The sequence below is a fragment of the Bombina bombina genome, chromosome 2 (genome assembly GCF_027579735.1).
Source record: "Bombina bombina isolate aBomBom1 chromosome 2, aBomBom1.pri, whole genome shotgun sequence".
Classification (NCBI taxonomy): Eukaryota; Metazoa; Chordata; class Amphibia; order Anura; family Bombinatoridae; genus Bombina; species Bombina bombina.
Window position 1 is genome coordinate 833,752,181 of NC_069500.1, and position 23,205 is coordinate 833,775,385.

Below are 23,205 nucleotides of genomic sequence, written 5' to 3' on the forward strand. Positions count from 1 at the left end.
AGAGTGTTTTTAATAAAGTGTTTCCAGTTTATTTTGTAATCTGTGTATAATAAAAGTTATGTTTTAATTCGCACCCCCCCCCTTCAGTGCTAATACGTCTGTTAAGTCCCCAATAGGCACACATGACAGTAATGCACATATGCAATATTAGAATCCATGTATCTGAACACTTTACCCACGGAGTGCTGTTTTTGTAGTCTTCTTGAGGATTAGGTTTTCTTAACCTCTCCTCAAATCTTTTTGCAATTGATATTTACTACATAGCACCATATTCAATTCACTATATTATTAGTGGATTTCATTTGGAATATAAGGGTTAAAGTTATTTGTAGTGCAATTGGTTCTACACCTTTTTTAGGCCTCTGCTATTTGTTTAGCCTCTTGGTTGAAACTTTTGATTCACAAAGTTTATTTGGAGGTGGGTCAGCCTCCGCCACAAAGAATTACTGCTCAAGAATGAGGCTTCAGTTGATCAAATTTGCAAAGCGGCCACCTGGTCTCCTCTGCAAACCTTTACTAAATTTTACCATTTTGATGTTTTTGCTTCGTTAGAAGCAGCCTTTGGTAGAAAGGTCCTTCAGGCAGTTGTCTCGGTTTGATAATTGTGCCAATATCTTGAGTTTGTCATAAAATACATTATTTTGGGTTATGGATTAATTTGTTAGCGAAAAAAGCGGTTTTTATTTTAATCCCTCCCTTTATTGTTACTCATGGACTTCCACATCTTGGGTATTATATCCCATATGTAACAGCTTGTGGACTCTCGCAACCTATATGAAAGAAAACAATTTATATCTTACCTGATAAATTAATTTCATGGAGTTCAAGAGCCCCCACTGTTTGGGGTTGTTTTTTTGTTCATTAAAGCACATCTTTTTTCCTGCTTTTACTCCTTCTTACCAACTAACACCTTGGCTATACGTCAAACTGAGATATGAGTGAGGGGTTTTATAGGTTTTTGATGTTTGGGAAACTTTGCCTCCTCCTGGTAGGAATGTATATCCCTATCCCAGCTCGTGGACTCTCGCCACCATGAAATAAATGAATTTATTAAATAAGATGTAAATCATGTTTATATTTGCACACTTAAGGCTCCAGCTCCTACTTCACGTTAACAGTGTATACGTATACTAGTCTCTGATTGGCTGATTGCTGCAACGTGATACAGGGGGCCAGCAAATGGGTAAAAAATAAAATTTGTTCGAAAAAAAAATCATCTGCTGCTTATTTGAAATTCAGAGTATGTTTTATCGTGTTGCGTTTTTATTCTGCACTTGTTAATTATGCAATTCTACAGTATTTAATGGTCCTTTAAGTTTAGAGATCATTATAACTAGGCCTGTATTAAGCCGTCTAGGGCTAGAATTAGACACACCTAATGTCATAGTACAAATGTCAACTACACACAGTCCGTAATGCAAATAATATCACTGTCACAAGAGAAAAAAAAAATACACAAACCTCATTTACAATATAATCCAATAGTTCGAAAATAGCCATAGCCGGCCGGCTGTCCATCCCATGACCTGTGTGAAAAGAAAGGAGGCCAAGATTAGCCAGTGACAGGAACACAACACATAGTGATCCCAATGACTGTGAAATTGTATAGACAGGGCCTGTACAGGAATAGAAGAGGTATATGGTGTAGCCTTATTATGAAGAAGTATGTTTAAAGGGACATAAAACAAGTTGGGATAGAAACAAAATATAATATGTACATTACTTTACCTGCAAATTTATACTTCAGTGCCTCGTCATTAACACTTTCTTTTAAGTGTCCGAATTGTAAAGCTCTAAGGCCCTCCCGTACAATTCCTTTTATGGCTGCATCTATATCCACCATTAATATGGTAGAATGCAAGACTAACACTCATTATCTGCTGGGGCATTCCTAGAAGCAAATAAGCTGCTGTGAACTCAGTTAAAATGCAAAGCCTGTTTCTCTGATGTTAAACACGGATAAGGGAGGGTTGGATCGGTCTACTCCAGAAAGCACAGGTATGCAAGTCATTTTGCTTGTTTTTGAAAATTATTTTATAATACTTGCCAGCAATTTTTAAACATTTTTTTATGCAAACTATTTTTACTTAATTAGCCCTTTTAGAATATGCACAGATCTCAACGTTTTATGGCACTTTAAGGAATTGTGAAGATCACACAGTGTTGACAACAATTTTTTGATTTGTGGAAGAACATGGAGGGTGAGAAGAACGCAGAAAACATAATTTATGTAAGAACTTACCTGATAAATTCATTTCTTTCATATTGGCAAGAGTCCATGAGCTAGTGACGTATGGGATATACAATCCTACCAGGAGGGGCAAAGTTTCCCAAACCTCAAAATGCCTATAAATACACCCCTCACCACACCCACAATTTAGTTTAAAGGGTCACTGTAAGTAAATATTTTCTATGCCTGTTACTAACTAACTACCCAAATACGCTTTTTATCAATAGCATTTCATTAACATATCTCTACCGTATGTCAGAAATCTTGTCTGCAAATTTAATTGTTTTCCAAGCCCACTTCGTGGGTATCCTTTGCTCTGTACCAATCCGTTTACAATACCTAGGTTTCAAAATGGCGCTTTAAACACAAAGTTATTGTTTTAAGTATTTTGAACATGCAGTGCTGAAAATAGTGGGCAGGATAACGTGACATCATCGGCGAATAAAAGATATAACTTTTAGAACATTATGAAACTTCGTTTTGGAGAAAATATAGGTCAGTAGGTTTTAATTAATGTTTATTAACTTTAATATGTTAGTTGTTTAGCTTAAAAATTATATGGAGTAAAAAGCATCAACAAGGAATCTGGAAATAATTGTGCTTTATACAAAAAAATCATAACCATCAAAAGAAAAGGGTGGGCCTCATGGACTCTTGCCAATATGAAAGAATTTAATTTATCAGGTAAGTTACTACATAAATTATGTTTTCTTTCATGTAATTGGCAAAAGTCCATGAGCTAGTGACGTATGGGATATCAAATACCCAAGATGTGGAACTCCACTCAAGAATCACTAGAGAGGGAGGGATAAAAATAAACAAACAGCCATATGCTGAAAAATTAATCCACAACCCAAAATATAAGTTATTTTCATGAAGAAAAGAAAAACTTAAAACATCAGCAGAAGAATCAAACTGAAACAGCTGCCTGAAGAACTTTTCTACTAAAAACTGCTTCTGAAGAAGCAAATATATCAAAACGGTAGAATTTAGTAAATGTATGCAAAGAGGACCAAGTTGCCGCTTTGCAAATCTGATCAACTGAAGCTTCATTCTTAAAAGCCCACGAAGTGGAGACTGATCTAGTAGAATGAGCTGTAATTCTCCGAGGCGGGGCCTGACCCGACTCTAAATAAGCTTGATGAATCAAAAACTTTAACCAAGAGGCCAAGGAAATAACAGAAGCCTTCTGACCTTTCCTAGAACCGGAGAATATAACAAAGACTAGAAGTCTTTCTGAAATTTTAGTAGCTTCAACATAATATTTCAAAGCTCTCACCACATCCAAAGAATGTAAGGATTTTTCAAAAGAATTCTTAGGATTAGGACACAAGGAAGGGACAACAATTTCCCTACTAATGTTGTTAGAATTCACAACCTTAGGTAAGAACTTAAATGAAGTCCGCAAAACTGCCTTATCCTGATGAAAAATCAGAAAAGGAGAGATTCACAAGAAAGAGCAGAAAGCTTAGAAACTCTTCTAGCAGAAGAGATGGCCAAAAGGAACAACACTTTCCAAGAAAGTAGTTTAATGTCCAAAAAATGCATAGGCTTAAATGGAGGATCCTGTAACACCCTCAAAACCAAATTAAGACTACAAGGAGGAGAAATTTAATTAATGACAGGCTTAATACGAACTAAAGCCTGAACAAAACAGTGAATATCAGGAAGAGTAGCAATCTTTCTGTGAAATAAAACAGAAAGAGCAGAAATTTGTCCCTTCAAAGTACTTGCAGACAAACCTTTATCCAAACCATCCTGAAGAAACTGTAATTCTAGGAATTCTAAAAGAATGCCAAGAGAATTTATGAGAAGAACACCATGAAATGTAAGTCTTCCAAACTCGATAATAATTCTTCATAGAGAGATTTACAAGCTTGTAACAAACCTCTATGACTTAGCACTAAGCGTTCAATTTCCATACCTTCAAATTTAATGATTTGAGATCCTGATGGAAAAACGGACCTTGAGACAGTAGGTCCGGCCTTAACGGAAGTGGCCAAGGTTGGCAACTGGACATCTGAACAAAATCCGCATACCAAAACCTGTGGGGCCAAGCTGGAGCCACCAGCAACACAAATGATTGTTCCATGATGATTTTGGAGATCACTCTTGGAAGAAGAACTAGAGGCGGGAAGATATAAGCAGGTTGATAACACCAAGGAAGTGTCAGCGCATCCACTGCTTCCGCCTGAGAATCCCTGGACAGGTATCTGGGAAGTTTCTTGTTTAGATGAGAAGCCATCAGATCGATTTCTGGAAGACCCCACATCTGAACAATCTGAGAAAACACATCCGGATGGAGAGACCACTCCCCTGGATGTAAAGTCCGACGGCTGAGATAATCCGCCTCCCAATTGTCTACACCTGGGATATGAACCGCAGAAATTAGACAGGAGCTGGATTCCGCCAAAACAAGTTCTTCTTTCATAGCTTGGGGACTGTGAGTCCCACCCTGATGATTGACATATGCCACCGTTGTTATATTGTCTGTCTGAAAACAAATTAACGGTTCTCTCTTCAACAGAGTCCAAAACTGAAGAGCTCTGAGAATTGCACGGAGTTCTAAAATATTGATTGGTAATCTCGCCTCTTGAGATTTCCAAACCCCTTGTGCTGTCAGAGATCCCCAGACAGCTCCCCAACCTGAAAGACTCGCATCTGTTGTGATCACAGTCCAGGTCGGCCGAACAAAAGAGGCCCCTTGAACTAAACGCTGGTGATTTAACCACAATGTCAGAGTGTCGAACATTGGGATTTAAGGAAATTGTGATATCTTTGTATAATCCCGGCACCATTGATTCAGCATACAAAGCTGGAGAGGTCTCATTTGAAAACAAGCAAAAGGAATCGCGTCCGATCCTGCAGTCATGAGGCCTAAAACTTCCATGCACATAGCCACTGAAGGGAATGACCGAGACTGAAGGTGCCGACATGCTGCAACCAATTTCAAACGTCTCTTATCTGTTAGAGACAGTCATGGACACTGAATCTATCTGGAAACCTAAAAAGGTGACCCTTGTCTGAGGAATCAAGAAACTTTTTGGTAAATTGATCCTCCAACCATGTTTTCGAAGAAACAACACTAGTTTATTTGTGTGAGATTCTGCAGAATGTAAAGACTGAGCTAGTACCAAGATATCGTCCAAATAAGGAAACACTGCAATACCCTGTTCTGATTATAGAGAGTAGGGCACCGAGAACCTTTGAAAAGATTCTTGGAGCTGTTGCTAGGCCAAATGGAAGAGCAACAAATTGGTAATGCTTGCCTAGAAAAGAGAATCTCAGGAACTGATAATGTTCTGGATGAATCGGAATATGAAGGTAAGCATCCTGCAAGTCTATTGTAGACATATAATGTCCTTGCTGAACAAAAGGCAGAATAGTCCTTATAGTCACCATCTTGAAAGTTGGTACTCTTACATAACAATTCAAAATTCTCAGATCCAGAACTGGTCTGAATGAATTTTCTTTCTTTGGGACAATGAATAGATTTGAATAAAACCAAATCATGCCGGTTCCTGAAAAGGAACCGGCATGATTACCCCTGAAACCTCCAGGTCTGAAACACACTTCAGGAAAGCCTGAGCTTTTACTGGATTTACTGGGATGCGTAAGAGAAAACAATCTTCTCACAGGAGGTCTTACTCTGAATCCTATTCAGTACCCCTGAGAGACAATGCTCTGAATCCATTAATTTTGCCCAAACATCCTTGAAAAACCTTAATCTGCCCCCTACCAACTGAGCTGGAATGCGGATTCAGGGGCTGACTTTGGTTTCTTAAAAGGCTTGGATGTTATTCCAACTTGAGGAAGGCTTCCAATTGGAAACAGTTTCCTTGGGGGAAGGATTAGGTTTTTGTTCCTTATTTTGACTAAAGGAATGAAAACGATTAGAAGCCTTAGATTTACCTTTAGGTTTTTTTATCCTGAGGCAAAAAAACTCCCTTCCACCCAGTAACAGTTGAAATAATAGAATCCAACTGAGAACCAAATAAATTATTACCTTGGAAAGAAAGAGATAGTAATCTAGACTTAGAGGTCATATCAGCATTCCAAGATTTAAGCCACAAAGCTCTTCTAGCTAAAATAGCTAAAGACATGGATCTAACATCAATTGATAATATCAAAAATTGCATCACAAATAAAATGATTAGCATGTTGAAGTAAACGAACAATGCTATATAAGTCAGAATCCAATTCTTGTTGCACTAAATTCTCCAACCAAAAAGTTGAAGCAGCTGCAACATCAGCCAAAGAAATTGCAGGCCTAAGAAGATGACCTGAATATAAATAGGGTTTCCTTAGATAAGATTCAAGCTTCCTATCTAAAGGATCTTTAAAGGTTTTAATATCAAGAGGACTAGCTTCCTCAATATCCAAAGTAATTAACTCTTCTTTTAACAAAGAACGCATATATTCCATTTTAAATAAATAAGTAGATTTGTCAGTGTCAATATCTGAGGAAGGATCTTCTGAATCAGATAGATCCTCATCAGAGGTGGATAATTCATTATGTTGTCGGTCATTTGAAATTTCATCAACTTTATGAGAAGTTTTAAAAGACCTCTTACACTTATTAGAAGGCGGAAATGCAGACAAAGCCTTCTGAATAGAATCAGTAACAAATTCTTTAAAATTCATAGGTATATCATGTACATTAGAAGGTGAAGGAACTGCAACCGGCAATGTATTATTACTGATGGACAAACTATCTGCATGTAAAAGTTTATCATGGCAACTAATACAAATGACATTAGGAGATATAATCTCCACAATTTTACAACAAATGCACTTAGCTTTGGTAGAACCGATGTCAGGCAGCAAAGTTCCAACAGATACTTCTGAGGCAGGATCAGATTGAGACATCTTGCAGAATGTAAAAGAAAAAAAACGACATATAAAGCAAAATTATCAATGTCCTTATATGACAGTTTCAGGAATGGAAAAAAATGCAAATAGCATAGCCCTCTGACATAGAAAAAGGCAAGAGGCAAACAGCAATGGGGCAAATAAATAATGAAAAAAGTTTGGCGTCAAGTATGACGCACAACGTAACTTAATTTTTTTTTTGGCGCCAACCATTTCCGGAAATGACACACTCGCGTCACTAACGACGCAACCCTGTGTGAAACCTCTGCGTCAATTACGACGCCGGAAATGACGAACTTGCGTCAATGGACGTGCCTTTCGCGCCAAAAATGTATCGCTCCAAGAATGACGCAATAAAGTGTAGCATTTGGCGCACCCGCGAGCCTAAGTCAGCCCGCAATTTGAAACAAAGTAGTCAATTAAAAAAAAAGACTAAACCCCAGGTAAGAAAAAAATATTTCTTAATATTAACTTTCCCCAAATATGAAACTGACAATCTGCAAAAGGAAATACATGAACCTGACTCATGGAAAATATAAGTACAATACATATATTTAGAACTTTATATAAATGCATAAAGTGCCAAACCCTAGCTGAGGTGTCTTAAGTAATAAAAACATACTTACCCAAAGACACCCATCCACATATAGCAGATAGCCAAACCAGTACTGAAACAGTTATCAGTAGAGGTAATGGTATATGAGAGTATATCGTCGATCTGAAAAGGGAGGTAGGAGATGAATCTCTACGACTGATAACAGAGAACCTATGAAAAGGACCCCCGTTAGGAGAATCATTGCATTCAATAGGTGATACTCTCCACGTCCCTCTGACATTCGCTGTACTCTGAAAGGAATCGGGCTTCAAAATGCTGAGAAGCGCATGTCAACGTAGAAATCTTAGCACAAACTTACTTCACCACCTCCATAGGAGGCAAAGTTTGTAAAACTGAATTGTGGGTGTGGTGAGGGGTGTATTTATAGGCATTTTGAGGTTTGGGAAACTTTGCCCCTCCTGGTAGGATTGTATATCCCATACGTCACTAGCTCATGGACTCTTGCCAATTACATAAAAGAAATAAAAGAGTTTGTAGAGAGGCCAGAAATGGTGACCATAATAAGAGAGCATTTAGAAGACAGAAAATTGTGCTAAAAGCTTAGTGCTTGAATGTACCGCTTATAGGTCTCCCTGGGGGTCTTGGCCGTGGAGAGATACTGTGAGGTTCTCCTTCAGCTCCGTCAAGTACAGGCCTTCCAAAGATGGCCTCTAGTTCTTTGCCATCAGGTGGGGGTATGGGATATCTCCCTATTGACAGTTCCACAAGTGACAGTCCCATGCTCCAGATGTCTGACTGCACTGAGTAATGAGTACCTTGCAACCGTTCAGGCTAAAAGAAAAAGAAAATGAAGAGATGGGTTTTAAAAATAATAATAATAATAATAATAATGAAATGGGCCCTATTATCCATTGCACACAAATATTTGTATGTTAGTTTGTGCTTTCAGTCAATTGCTTCTTCAAAACATTGAATGGTTTCAACAGAAATACAAACAAATGCCTCCGGTTTGTATACTCACAGACATGTAAGATCTGGTCCCCACAAATGAGTTGGCCATGGAATCAATAAGCTGGCCGCTAACTCCAAAATCACAAAGTTTGATCTCTCCCCGTGAGTTTACCAGGATGTTGGAGGGTTTCACATCTTCAAACAAAAGGCAAATAGGAAAGACTGAGCAAAACAGCATTATAGGCAGGTTAAAGGGATATGAAACCCAATTTTTTTCTTCCATGATTAAGATAGAGAATGCAATTTTAAAGCCAACGTAGCCACCAATCAGCAAGCGCTACCCAGGTTCCTCAACCAAAAACAGGCAGACTCCTAAGCTTACATTCCTGTTTTTCCAAATAAAGATACCAAGAGAATGAATAAAAATTGTAATTGTAAAAAAGTAAATTAGAAAGATGATTAAAATTGCATGTTCTATCTGAATCATGAAAGAAAAAAATTGGGTTTCTTATCCCTTTAAACTTTTAAAGGAAATCCGAGACTAAGCAATACAGAATTATAGTCAGGTTAAAGAACACCAGAGACTGAGCAAAACAGCATTGTAGGCAGGTTAAAGGAAGTTAAAGTCCTTGCTGTTAATACTTTTCTTTCCATAAAAAAAGTGTAGCTATAACTCAGGATGATGTTAAGAATACCCAATACTTTTTAATTCTCAATCCTATTGACTAGTCTATGTGTCAACTACCTTTTCTTTAGGTTTATCTTAGTAAATGAATCCCAATTCTCTAACATACAGCTAAAAGAAATACCATAGCAATTGGACATGACTAAATTATAATAAAATTCTTCCATCTGCCAGAATACCTTAAAAGGTTAATTCTAATGTAACAACATTCCAACAAAATGATAAAACGCTTACATTTTTTATTATAACATAAATGTGTTTAATCCCAACAAAGAGGTCAAACACAAAGTTAAACATATGCACCAGGTGTGCTGCTGTGCCATTCCTGAGCAGGACATGGTGAGTGAATGGTGGCTATGTGCATATGGCACTCCCATCTAACTGGCCATGCCCTGCTTAGGAACAGCAATTCAACGCAGTAACTGAATAGAACTTTCAATGTGTCCTTGAAAGGGATTTAACACACAGGACTAGATTATGAGTTAAGCACTATTTAGCGCTCCATCATTAACCTCTGTGTTTTGCGTGCATCAGGTACGCATGTATTACAAGTTTAAATTTTTTGCGTTACAATATTGCAACCGTGTTAATGTATTTTCCCCATATACTTCAATGGAGCAAGCAAGGAGAAGAAAAAAAAAACACCAACAAGTCGTGCAAACCTAATCCCATTTTCTCAAGTGTGCTACCGTGCCACGTAATATTAAATATTTTTAGATTATATATATATATATATATATATATATATATATATATATATATAAATATATATATATATATATAAATAATTTATTTATTATTTATACATAGGTATAAATACATACAGTTGTGCTCATAAGTTTACATACCCTGACAGAATTTATGATTTCTTGGCCCTTTTTCAGAGAATATGAATGATAACACAAAAACTTTTCTTTCACTCATGGTTAGTGTTTCGCTGAAGCCATTTATTATCAATCAATTGTGTTTACTCTTTTTAAATCATAATGACAACAGAAACTACCCAAATGACCCTGATCAAAAGTTTACATACCCCAGTTCTTAATACCGTGTATTGCCCCCTTTAACATTAGTAACAGCTTGAAGTTTTTTGTGGTATTTGTGGATGAGGCTAATCTTCTCAGATAGTAAAGCTGCCCATTCTTCCTGGCAAAAAGCCTCCAGTTCCTGTAAATTCTTGGGCTGTCTTGCATGAACTGCACATTTATGGTTGTGGCCAAAAAGCTCAATTTTGGTCTCATCACTTCAAATGACTGTGCCAGAAGGTTTGAGTCTTGTCTCCGTGCTGTTTGGCGTATTGTAAGCGGGATACTTTGTGGCATTTGCATAGTAATGGATTTCTTCTGGCGACTCGACCATGCAGTCCATCTTTCTTCAAGTGCCTCCTTATTATGCATCTTGAAAAGCAACACCACATGTTTTCAGAGAGTCCTGTATTTCACCTGAAGTTATTTTTGGGGTTTTCTTTGCATCCCGAACAATTTTCCTGACAGTTGTGGCTGAAATTTTAGTTGGTCTACCTGACCGTTGTTTGGTTTCAACAGAACCCCTCATTTTCCACTTCTTTATTAGAGTTTGAACACTGCTGATTGACATTCTCAATTCCTTGGATATCTTTTTATATCCCTTTCCTGTTTTATACAGTTCAACTACCTTTTCCCGCAGATCCTTTGACAATTCTTTTGCTGTCCTTATAACTCAGAATACAGAAACGTCAGTGCAGCACTGGATGAAAAGTGCAAGGGTCTGTCAGGAGTCCAGAAACTCATTGAGCTTTTATACACACACACACTAATTACAAGAAAACAGATCACAGGTGAGGATGGTTACCTTTAATAGCCATTCAAACCCCTTTGTGTCAACTTGTGTGCATGGTATCAGGCCAAAATCACCAGGGTATGTAAACTTTTGATCAGGGTCATTTGGGTAGTTTCTGTTGTCATTATGATTTAAAAAGAGTAAACACAATTGATTGATAATAAATGGCTTCACCTGAACAGCAACCATGAGTGAAAGAAAAGTTTGTGTGTTATCATTCATATTCTCTGAAAAAAGGCAAAGAAATCATAAATTCTGCCAGAGTATGTTGTTATACAAAACTTTTAATTCCAAATGAGACCTCCTGCCGAGATGGACCAAAATAGACACACTATATAGCTGCAATATATATTTAGCGATAATGATTGTAAATGTTATATGCTAAGCAGACTGGAGATATATTGTACTCAAACATAATATAATACAGTGCGATAATATTGCACTATGGTTCTGACTAGAGAAACAAAAGACAGGGAGCGCCCCGGGATATGCGGACTGGAGATTTACTGTACTGAGATATAAACAATACAGTATGATCATTTTGCACTATGGTTCCAACCAGAAACACAAACAAATGACAAAACCCTGAGATAAATTGTAGTCTGTTACCTGGCAGCGATTAGAGTATGTATTCTGGATACCCAAGCTATGTTTCACAATGATTAATTATATCCTATTCTGAGTTAAATCCTCTGGGCCAACGGGTACATAGCTTTAAGATCCAGAATGCCTCTTTTATAGAGAAGTTTTTCCCTGTCGCCCCTCTAGGTGGCTGTTTAACAAGTTGTACTGCTTGCCATCTAAATGAACTCACATTTTGTTTGTGTTCATGTATGAAGTGAGACGCCAGAGCAGAACACTATTTCTTACACCTAATGTTAGTTGTTACTAAGTTACTATTCGCAATCTCACCTCCCTGGTGGTTAGTCCTACATACTGGTGCTCAAACTCCACACACAAAATCAGATAGATTACATATTCCATTGAATACTCAATACACTGCAATGTCTCGTATCTGTCTCCTGTGACATGACTCAAAATATCTTGTGACTCTAATGAAGTCACATGCTTTACATAATGCACAATTGCACTTAAATGTGCCTTTGTGGGTTAACCATGAACTCCTTATTTCTTGTGTAGGTAGTTTAGTGGGGGACAACATATTACCCACAGTCATGCTCCTTATATAGGAGAACTTACACCCATTTTCAATGACTGGTTTTAGTCTTTCACCTGCCTGTAGAATCCGAAGATTCTTTTTAATAATGTTACAGATTTTCATATACTCATTACTATGATTAGTGACTAAATATACTCTCTCTATAAAAGAGAGGCATTCTGGATCTTAAAGCTATGTACCCGTAGGCCCAGAGGATTTAACTCAGAATGGGATCTAATTAATCATTGGGAAACATAGCGTGGGTTTTACAGAACACATACTCTAATCGCTGCCAGGTAACAGACTACGAATTTATCCCAGGGTTTTCTCTGTCATTTGTTTGTGTTTCTGGTTAGAACCATAGTGCAAAATGATCATACTGTATTGTTTATATCTCAGTACAGTAAATCTCCAGTCCGCATATCCTAGGGCACTCCCTGTCTTTTGTTTCTCTAGTCAGAACCATAGTGCAATATTATTGCACTGTATTGCATTATGTTTGAGTACAATATATCTCCAGTCTGCTTAGCATGTAAAATTTACAATCATTATCGCTAAATGCTATTTATTATCTAATATGACAGTGTCTGATGATGGACGATATATTGCAACTATATAGTGTGTCTATTTTGGTCCATCTCAGCAGGAGGTCTCATTTGGAATGAAAAGTTTTGTATAATAACATTCAATTGTATCGCAGATAGAGAAGATATTATGACAAAGATGTCTAGTTGTTATAAGGTGCCGAATCTATTGGGATTTGCCTATTAGGTATACGGTTTAATCAGAGACAGAGAATATACAGGTATGAAAATGAATTCTAATATGCTGTCCAGTCTTTTGCTAGTTTATATCTTACATGGTTGTCCTAATAACGTATAGACGCTATGTGTACATAGACTCATTTTCCCCCTTTTTTCTGTCATATGCAGAATTAGCACGAATATTTTGGGATAAGGCTTATATGAGAGAAGGGCTTTTTCCTGAGACAAAGGGTAAGAATTTTGGATAACATAACTTAATGTTTAATGAATTCAACAACAGAGGAAGCCAATGACACTACTTTCAAGTTAACAATAAACCTTAAAGTTAATCCTTTAAATGAATACAAAGGTTAAGTTTATATAAAACTATAGGGTAGGGTGCTAGTGTATTTAGAACATATTGATATTTGAAAGAGTAAAAAGAGACTTACTTTCACTAAGAATACACAACTTAGCATTAAAGGTTTATTTATTTGATTGAGAAGTGGTTAAAACAGTGTGTTGCAATGAACTTGTGAAACTAAATTAAAATATAACTTTTATTAAATCTGATATAAATTAGGAAGTCAATTTAAACCTTATGTAGTCACAATTAATAAGTGGAGCTAAATTTACTATAACATCCAATAATATCTGGACCTTAATAGCTGTTTGATAATATAGCTGAAAAATTAGCTTCTGAGAGTTGTCCACATCTTGTGAGATTAATTATAATAATATTTCAACATCCCCTGTCAAATTATAGGATGCTCAAAAGTTATTGAACTGCTACAATCACAATAATTCTAATCAGATAGAGATTAGCCTAATATCAATCTCTATTCATTGTTTGGTTTGCCCAAACTCAGTATAGATTGCAAGTTAAATACTAATATCCCATACTGGTTTAAATATATGCCATCAACATAACCGTTAATTATAATTTAATAAGATACTGTGAATCAGTATTCATCTGTCCACAGAGTACTATATTATCTGAATTCCTTCGATTAAAGAATATCTTATTTATGTTGAATAAGGATTCATATGTATGTACCACTTAAATGCAAGATAACAAGACAATGCAATAGCACTTAGTCTGAACTTCAAATGAGTAGTAGATTTTTTTTCTGACAATTTTAAAAGTTATGTCTTTTTCCACTCCCCCTGTACCATGTGACAGCCATCAGCCAATCACAAATGCATACACGTACCATGTGACAGCCATCAGCCATTCAGAAATGCATACACACTTATTCTTGCACATGCTCAGTAGTAGCTGGTGACTCAAAAAAGTTTAAATATAAAAAGACTGTGCACATTTAGATAATGGAAGTAAATTGGAAAGTTGTTTAAAATGGCATGCTCTTTCTGAATAATGAAAGTTTAATTTTGATTGAGTGTCCCTTTAACATAATAGTAACCTTGGAATCTGATTATTCTTAAGCTCTTAATAATAATGGATAGCCTAGTATGTATTGTTATGAGTGAGGGATAATCAAACCAAAAAATGCTTTTAGCAGTACATTTGTAAAATTGCTTGAGCAATAAATGTCTTGGTTTTATATAGTATGCAGGGGTTTATCAACTTATATCATATAAGCTACTCGTGGGACAAACAAGCGATAGTTATATTTGGTGTTATTTCACATTGGTGGAGTCTAATGCATTCAGTCACGGATATTTCTGCAATATCAATTCAGTTATTATTAGCCGTTTTTATCTAGATTGAATTGCACTTATGCTATGGAGCCCAATAAAATATTTAGTTTAGCTCTCGGTTTATCTTAGAAGTGTTGCAATTCAACATGTTTTTCACATCAGCTAATATGCTTTAAGACTCACTTTCTAAACTTAACAACAAATTTAGTTATATCCCCTTCATAGCTCTCATCAGATACTGTTTACGAGGCGTTAGTTTGGTGCAGTTTATAAGATACTGCTCATAGGTCATAAACTGCCACAGTTAATCAAATTAATGGTAAAATCTCACACACTCCACATTATGCTACTGCCATAATAGGACCTTTATCATAGTATTGGTATATAAACTACAGTAAACAAGGTTAGCTTAAGGCTAGCTAAAATACAGGAGCTCCTAGGACTCCTTACCACAACCCTATTTTTCCTAACATGTTTCGCCGTTACTGGCTTTCTCAAAGGAACGGTAACGGAGAAACATGTTAGGAAAAATAGGGTCGTGGTGAGGAGTCCTAGGTGCTCCTGTATTTTAGCTAGCCTTAAGCTAACATTGTTTACTGTAGTCTATATACCGATACTATGATAAAGGTCCTATTATGGCAGTAGCATAATGTGGAGTGTGTGAATCCTTATTCAACATAAATAAGATATTCTTTAACCGAAGGAATTCAGATAATATAGTACTCTGTGGACAGAGGAATACTGATTCACAGTATCTTATTAAATTATAATTAACGGTTATGTTGATGGCATATATTTAAACCAGTATGGGATATTAGTATTTAACTTGCAATCTATACTGAGTTTGGGCAAACCAAACAATAAATAGAGATTAATATTAGGCTAATCTCTATCTTATTAGAATTATTGTGATTGTAGCAGTTCAATAACTTTTGAGCATCCTATAATTTGACAGGGAATGTTAAAATATTATTATAATTAATCTCACAAGATGTGGACAACTCTCAGAAGCTAATTTTTCAGCTATATTATCAAACAGCTATTAAGGTCCAGATATTATTGGATGTTATAGTAAATTTAGCTCCACTTATTAATTGTGACTACATAATGTTACTTAAGCATGCTTTTAAATTTACTTCCTAATTTATATCAGACTTAATAAAAGTTATGTTTTAATTTAGTTTCACAAGTTCATTGCAACACACTGTTCTAACCACTTCTCAGAAATAAACCTTGAGTGCTAAGTTGTGTATTCTTAGTGAGAGTAAGTCTCTTTTTACTCTTTCAAATATCAATTAATTCTTAATGAATTGAAATATATAGCATTTTTCTAGTACATGGGTAACCTTTGACTTTCTTTATGTGTGTGCTATGCAGATAAGCCGATGTGATTGGTGTTGTATCCACTTGATATGCTTTAGCAATTTTGTTTCAGCAACGGGGCGTCAGTTGAATAGATACATTGAATGCGCTCAGTGATACAATTTGATCACATCTGTATAAATGTCTGAGTTTGCAGCACACGCATCAAATATAAGGAGTTAATGGTGGTATTGAGGCTGTAACACATGATCACACAGGTGTGGAATAAAGTGTCTACATCATTCAGAATTAAGGGGTAGGCCAGTGGTGAACCAATTAGAAAATGAAGCGGTATATTTATTTGAGAAGGTAACTCCTAGATTTTATCTATGACTACGGGTACAGCCGAAACGCGTCAGATGTAAGGAGTACCCCATGTTTGCTTTTACCAACCTGTAGGTGCACCTTTTGACCTATATTTCTAATTATGCTGTGAAGAGATTTTGAACTTTTAACTTTCTTATCTCAATAAAGTCGTTTTGCCGGAGCCGGTCTGGGTCTTTTTTGGCTGGTTGTGCACAAGTGGATTTTTCCCCACAGGGCTCTCCATGATACGCTTATATAACGGAATTTGACCTTCCAACCCGGAACCTCAAGTGTGGACAGAACTGCATGGTGAGAGCAGAGCGAAGGAAACGCTGAGTAAAGGCAACTGAAAATTCAGTAAGTCCACTCCAGTTTCTTTACCTTTTATGTGAGGTGCGTTATTTGACACTGATATTTATCCGGAATGTATATACACGTAAAGGTCCTCTATCTACTCGTATTTCTCGATATTCGTAGTGCATGGAACACCTTTTTCTTGTTTGTTAGCACTATTTCCTGTCATGTAGTGCTTCAGGCATGTGCACGCTACCTACCTAGGTATCTCTTTAACAAAGAATAACATAAGTATGAAATAAATTTGATAATAGAAGTAAATTTGAAAAATTGTATTCTCTAATGGAATCATTAAAGAAAAAATGTTGGGTTTTATATCCCTTTAACTGTAAAGGGCCCCAAAGCAAGTATATTGTATGACTATATATGTATACATATGTATTAATGTGTTTATATGTCTGTAAATACATATGTACACACACATATGTTTAGACATGTATATGTATGTATCTATGTTAAAGCCCTTTGCGGCCCTTTTTCTCTAACACCTAAGACCGCATATCTTTGAGCCCTTAAAGGGACAGTTCACCCAAAAACTTTCTCCCCTTTAAATTATTCCCAATGGTCATTTTTACCTGCTAGAGTGTATTAAATTGGTTGCAAGTAGCTCCTTTACTCATATTTCAGCATTTGAAATAGCTGATTTAGCTTGTGGTTTCCCAACCTATACTGAAATTTTTGATACTGGCGTATACGCTATTGACAAGCCTAAGCAAACACAGCCAGCAGAAGAGATTACACCCTCAGTGGGGGGGCATGATAGTTAAGTAATAAAATGATAATGTTCCATTGTTCTCTCTATATATTGAGTTGGTGTTCCAGACAAATAAAATGTAAGGAATCAAGTCTGTGTACATAAAAGTGATAACATAATGAGATCTGATATTACCTGAAGCTCAACCCATTGTAATAGGCTGTAGTTTCAAAGCACAAAACCAGCTACTTCATATACACAAATAAACCTGAAAATGCAATTTCTCAAATATTTTATACTCTGCAGTTGGTATAACAAGTCATTTAAAATACATTTATGGAAAAACAATTTTACAGTGTACTGTCCCTTTAACTTTTTATGCAATACTTTTTTTTCCAATAATTTTTATTAGATGGTGTTATGAATTTAACTGTACTTTTTAATGTAATTTGTATTCAAGCGTAACAGTTAACCAGAGCTCAGATGCATGTAAAATTCAATTGCACTCAAGCAAACTCGTTTACTTTCAATTTGTAATACGTGTGCTACTTCCGACAAAGCCCCGCTTTAATATACAGTATTTGGAGGTCTAACATATAACTCATCTTCCTTTTTGACTGCAAACTACACATAAATCATGAGATTTTTCCTGATTCAGACCTTGGCTTCTAAAACTAGCTTATGCTTTTACTAAACAATGAAATGTAACTTCCTAAGGGGTACATTAAACAACAATGCTTTTGTGTAAAAAAATAAATAAATGCTTGTTCCATGCTACCAAGCAAGGCTAACAAGTGAAATCTGTAATCTAGGCTTTCAAAATGCTCCAAATTGCCTAAAGCAGCTATTTAATTTGCACAATTTGCAGGTATCTAAATTTGTTTCTTTGGCCTCACTAGAGAGCATGGGACAAACACAATTCTACACAAAAAGCAAGATGTGGTTAATGTCTTTAAAACACGGTGGGTATGGTCATTAACCTTTACATACATACATACATATAAAAAAAACAGCATAATCTAACATATACAAATGAATGAACTACAAATAAACAAAAATAAAATGTCAAATAATCTTACAGAAGTTGGTGAGTTTTCAAACTAGAGATGTAAACATCCCTTCCCCAGAAAGCATTATTTGTACCTCTTGAACATGTAATTCATCTTTTAACTCTTAACTGTATTTCAAAAGCCCTGTTCCCTAGCGTAGCTCACCTCTATGCATAATTTGATGCTTCTCTCTCAGATATGCCAGGCCTCGCAGCACAGCAATGCTGACCTTGCCCAGAATCTCTTCAGGGATGCGACGGGCTTCTTTCAGTACCTGATCCAGAGACCCTCCATCCTGTATACACACAAAAGAAGACTCATATAAACTGCACAAATTATGGCACAAGCGGGAAGATGGAAGGAGGAGTGAAAGATTTGTCTTGGGGGGGGGGGATGGAAGTGTGAGTGAGGATATAGGAGTATTCTCTCTTACCATATGCTCCATACAGATACTAATTTCCCCATCACTGTAAAATGCTCCATAAAACCCCACAATATACGGAGAGTTGCACTCATGGAGAACCTGTAGCTCTCGGATGATCTGGTTTCGGATTGCAGGCTTGATTTCTAAGTGAATAAGCTACAAAAGTGAAACAAGTGAATATATATTAATCCTGGTATATACTGAAAAAAAGGACACGAATATTAAAAAGCAGTATTCTCCCCAGGAGCTTTTTAGAGGGTACACCAACCAGCTGATTTTACTGCCCACCTGGCTAAAATTGTAGAGAATATTAAGATAAAATTAGCTAATATTACAAATATTCAATGTTTATTGCACAAATTATCATTAAATAATAAATTTATATTAAAATTATGCAATTACTTTGTGCTTTGGATAGCAGAAAATTATATATTATTAGATAATATTACACTACCCCCACCCGGCTACTTCATAATGCCACCCAGCGGTCCAAATTTTTTGTGGAGAACACTAAAAAGGTAGCATCAAAAGTGTACTTACCTTACGTGCCATAATTAGACCAGAGGGCCTATGTCGCACCTTGGTAACAACACCCCCATTTCCAGCGCCAAGCTCACAAATCCGTTCAAAGTCATCGTCTTTGAGCTCTCCCACTTTGGCCTTCTGGGTCAGAAAAGCTTCCAGACGCTTTTTCTGTTGGTCATCGAGGTCCAATTCCTCTAGCTTTTTTTGCAGATCCACCAGGTTAGCTCTACACCAAGGGAGAAAAAAAAAAAAAAAAAGGTTAATATTCACAGTTCATAAAAAAATGTTTTACATGCCAGGGCTTGACAAATCCCAGGAGCCAAGGCAAAAAAAATTTGTTTCCTGGTTTCTAATTATTTTAATTGTTCTACAAAAATATAAAATGTTTGCATGGCTCTTAAGTAATTAGAAGCTGCCTTCTCAACTTTTTGTGTGGTACCTAGATTTAGCTTGTATGTGAAAAGTCCTGTATTATGCTGCTAAACAGTTACACAACTCCAGTAATGCTGCTACCACTATTGACAAAGTTAAGTGACATACATAAACATGCAGCTTGATTAAAGTGAATCTAAAAATTTTCATGAATTAATGCCCAGTTTTTAAAAATACTATTAAAAACAGGGGCACTTTCATTCATGAAAGTTTACATTGCACCGTATTTAAACAAATACTTACCTTTCTCTTGTGTAAAGTCAGATCGCCGATCCCCCGCTTGCTTCTCCTGCTGTACTTACACAGCAATGACGAAACCAGCTTCCTCCAATCACAGCGTGGCCTCACGTGAAGGACGCTCTGGGGAGGAAGCCATGATTGGAGAAAGCCAGTTTTGTCACTGGTGACGTATGTACAGAAGAACTTCGGGCGGGGGATCGTGATCCGACTTTGCGCAAGAGAAAGGTAAGTATTTGTAAATATATGGTGCAACGTAAACTTTCATGAATGAAAGAGCCCCTGTTCTAAAAAGTATTTTTAAAAACCGGGCACTAATTCATGAAAGTTTACATTCACTGTAAAAAAGTAAAAAGCTAATACTTGTGTTAAGAAAACATTAATAAGCTTCTAACTACAAAACACTCACTCAACCAGTGGCCACTTGTGGGTTCACGGACCAATTATGTAAAATAATAATAATATTAATATAAATAATATTATTAATAATAATAATATTAATAATAATTAAATATATATATATATATATATATTTATATACACACATATACATACACATACCAAAGATCTAGTAACAACTTATTTATATTCTTCTAGTTATTAGTAGTGCCTGCTCAAAAAGATGCCCTACAAGGTAATAGTACCCATTTACTACAATTTTATCTAGCTGCACTTGCACTCCGCAAGTGCAGTTACAGAGAGATGATTATTAACACTAAAAGCATGCAAGTACAACAAATACTATTTGTGATATGTCTAGGCTACAATTAGTCTTAATGTAAAAATGTTTTTTTATAAAAAGTTTTTAAAAGTTTATTTAGGCACAGATATTTGTATAAGGGTTTGCTCTACTTGTTAAACCAAGCTGTGTCCGTTAAATTACAGATTTATCTGTTCACAAGAGAGTCCAATACAGCAAAGTAGTAAAATCTAATTTTCTTTATATTCATAGCCATGAGTTTTTTTTAAAGTTTTTTTTAAATAGCTTTATTCAAGTCAAACAAATCACAAGAAATTCAGAGAAAATAACAACACTATCATGTGTCCAAGTTGCATCATCTTGTCCAAAGAACTGAGTGTGTCTACATAGTTTGTGGAACTTACAGATTGTTCTTAAAGCTCTTGGTTTTATATTTTATACAACTTTGATATACACGTAAACTTTACCATTATCATTTCATATCTTAAAGGGACAGAATACTCATATGCTAAATCACTTGAAACTGATGCAGTATAACTGTAAAAAGCTGACAGGAAAATATCACCTGAGCATCTCTATGTAAAAAAAGGAAGATATTTTACCTCACAATCTCCTCAGCTCAGCAGAGTAAGTTCTGTGTAAAAGTTATACTCAGCTGCTCCCAGCTGCAGGTAAAAAAATAAAAAAATGAAGAAATGAAGAAATGAACAGCAGCCAATCAGCATCAGCAGTGCTGAGGTCATGAACTCTTTACTGTGATCTCATGAGATTTGACTTAACTCTCATGAGATTTCATAGGAAGCTGAATAGGGAAATATGAGAGTGCACGAGGCTCATCCCCTAAGCTGTCCCAGGACAGACATACTAATATGCTGCTTAGAAATCCTTTACAATGGGAGGTGGCTACTGAGAAACTTTTGAGGTAAAATATCTTTCTTTTTTACATAGAGATGTTCAGGAGATATTTTCTAGTCAGCTTTTTACAGCTATGCTGCATCACTTTCAAGTGTTTAAACATTTGGGTATTATGGCCCTTTAACAACAAAGTAGTACATTAACAAGTGTTTCAGTCACAGGGAATTAGCATTTTATAAACTTACTATTAGTGTACCCCAGTGAATGAAAGCCAAAGATATACACACATAGCAATATTGTTATAACGTATGTAAAATAGGACAGAACACTAAAAACCATAGTTACAGGTTTGGAATATATCATCCTTCTTGTATTATATGGATAAGCCACTAGAACTAAGATGGCCATTCCTATGTCTATATAGATGGGAACTGTAGGGCCGGAAACATTAGTGGGGTGACCAGTTACAGCTCATTCAGGATCTAGAGATTTCTTAACAAGAATAAGGACTGAGGCAAATATAATCTCAAACTTAGGTAGGTGAAAACTGTTTAGCCAAGTAAGAAAACAAAGATGCTGGTTTACTCCTCATAAATAAGAGGATATTCTCGTACCTGTACAGTATAATAAATTAAAACTTATGAAGGGTTTGTGCTATGCTAGCTCCATTACCGGGCAGAGTGGAATCAATATTGACATGGAATAGCAATTGTGATAAGGTGGTAGAACGATCTATCAAAGGGTCCACTTCACAAGCTGAGCTCAAAAATAACTTGGAACGGTAACCAACTATGAATCTTGCAAACAAATGGTACTGAAAGTACTGCATGCCACAACATGAACAAACAAGTAGAGAAATCTAGGAATATCTTGGCATGACGTGTCTATAACTATACATAATGACCCATTAAACCAATTGAGCAAATAACAGTTTAGGCTTGTATTAATCAACCTAGTTTGTTCATAGTAAGTATAAGCTCTGAACAAACATTTAACTAACAGAGAGAAAGTATTCCTTAGTGGGAGTAGGGATAAGCAATAACCCACAAATAACCATGATACTCGTACCGTATTAAACCCCCCATATTTGAAAACTAGCGTCCATACTATCCTACAGGTATAATAACAATTAATTAAAAAAAAAGGGTGCATACAAATCAGACCTTAAAGTCTTCATCAATTCAGTCCCTCAGAAGCAAAATAGATCCACAGGGTAGGTCCGTTATAAGGATCATAGCGGCTCAGACCTGGCAGAAACTTTTCTCTCCATTTATCCCATTCCAGATCTATCAATACGTACGATTGGCAAAGGATTTACCTGCCACATGGCAATCCAACTTTCCAAGATGAGGTACTTATTTTTCTGCTCTGTGTTGTCGGCATGTTGAGGCTGTGACCTGGGCTTGTAGATCATGCCCGGTATCTTGAAATAAGACACTCCAATTGCTAAGGTGAAGGAGTTAGCTTAATGGCAACTGTAACCTCCTATATTGAGGAGAGTGTATACAAGTTCTGTCGCTGCATGAGATCAGTGGTGTTAGTACTCAGCTCAGAACGCTGCTCTGTGGGACCGGGGCTCCCCATCCGTTGC

The 23,205-nt window shown here is 36.3% G+C and overlaps 1 protein-coding gene across 1 annotated transcript in view; it reads right to left on the reverse strand.

Annotated features, from left to right (window-relative positions):
• MAP2K2 (mitogen-activated protein kinase kinase 2) overlaps positions 1 to 23,205 on the reverse strand; it is a 69,669-nt gene that overhangs the window by 16,198 nt on the left and 30,266 nt on the right. Inside the window, exons 3-8 of the mRNA XM_053703142.1 lie at positions 19,406 to 19,616; positions 18,875 to 19,021; positions 18,607 to 18,736; positions 8,680 to 8,804; positions 8,276 to 8,489; positions 1,462 to 1,526 (exon numbers count right to left, since the gene is read on the reverse strand). Coding sequence (XP_053559117.1) covers positions 1,462 to 1,526; positions 8,276 to 8,489; positions 8,680 to 8,804; positions 18,607 to 18,736; positions 18,875 to 19,021; positions 19,406 to 19,616 — 892 coding nt within the window. The remainder of the gene's footprint in view (positions 1 to 1,461; positions 1,527 to 8,275; positions 8,490 to 8,679; positions 8,805 to 18,606; positions 18,737 to 18,874; positions 19,022 to 19,405; positions 19,617 to 23,205) is intronic.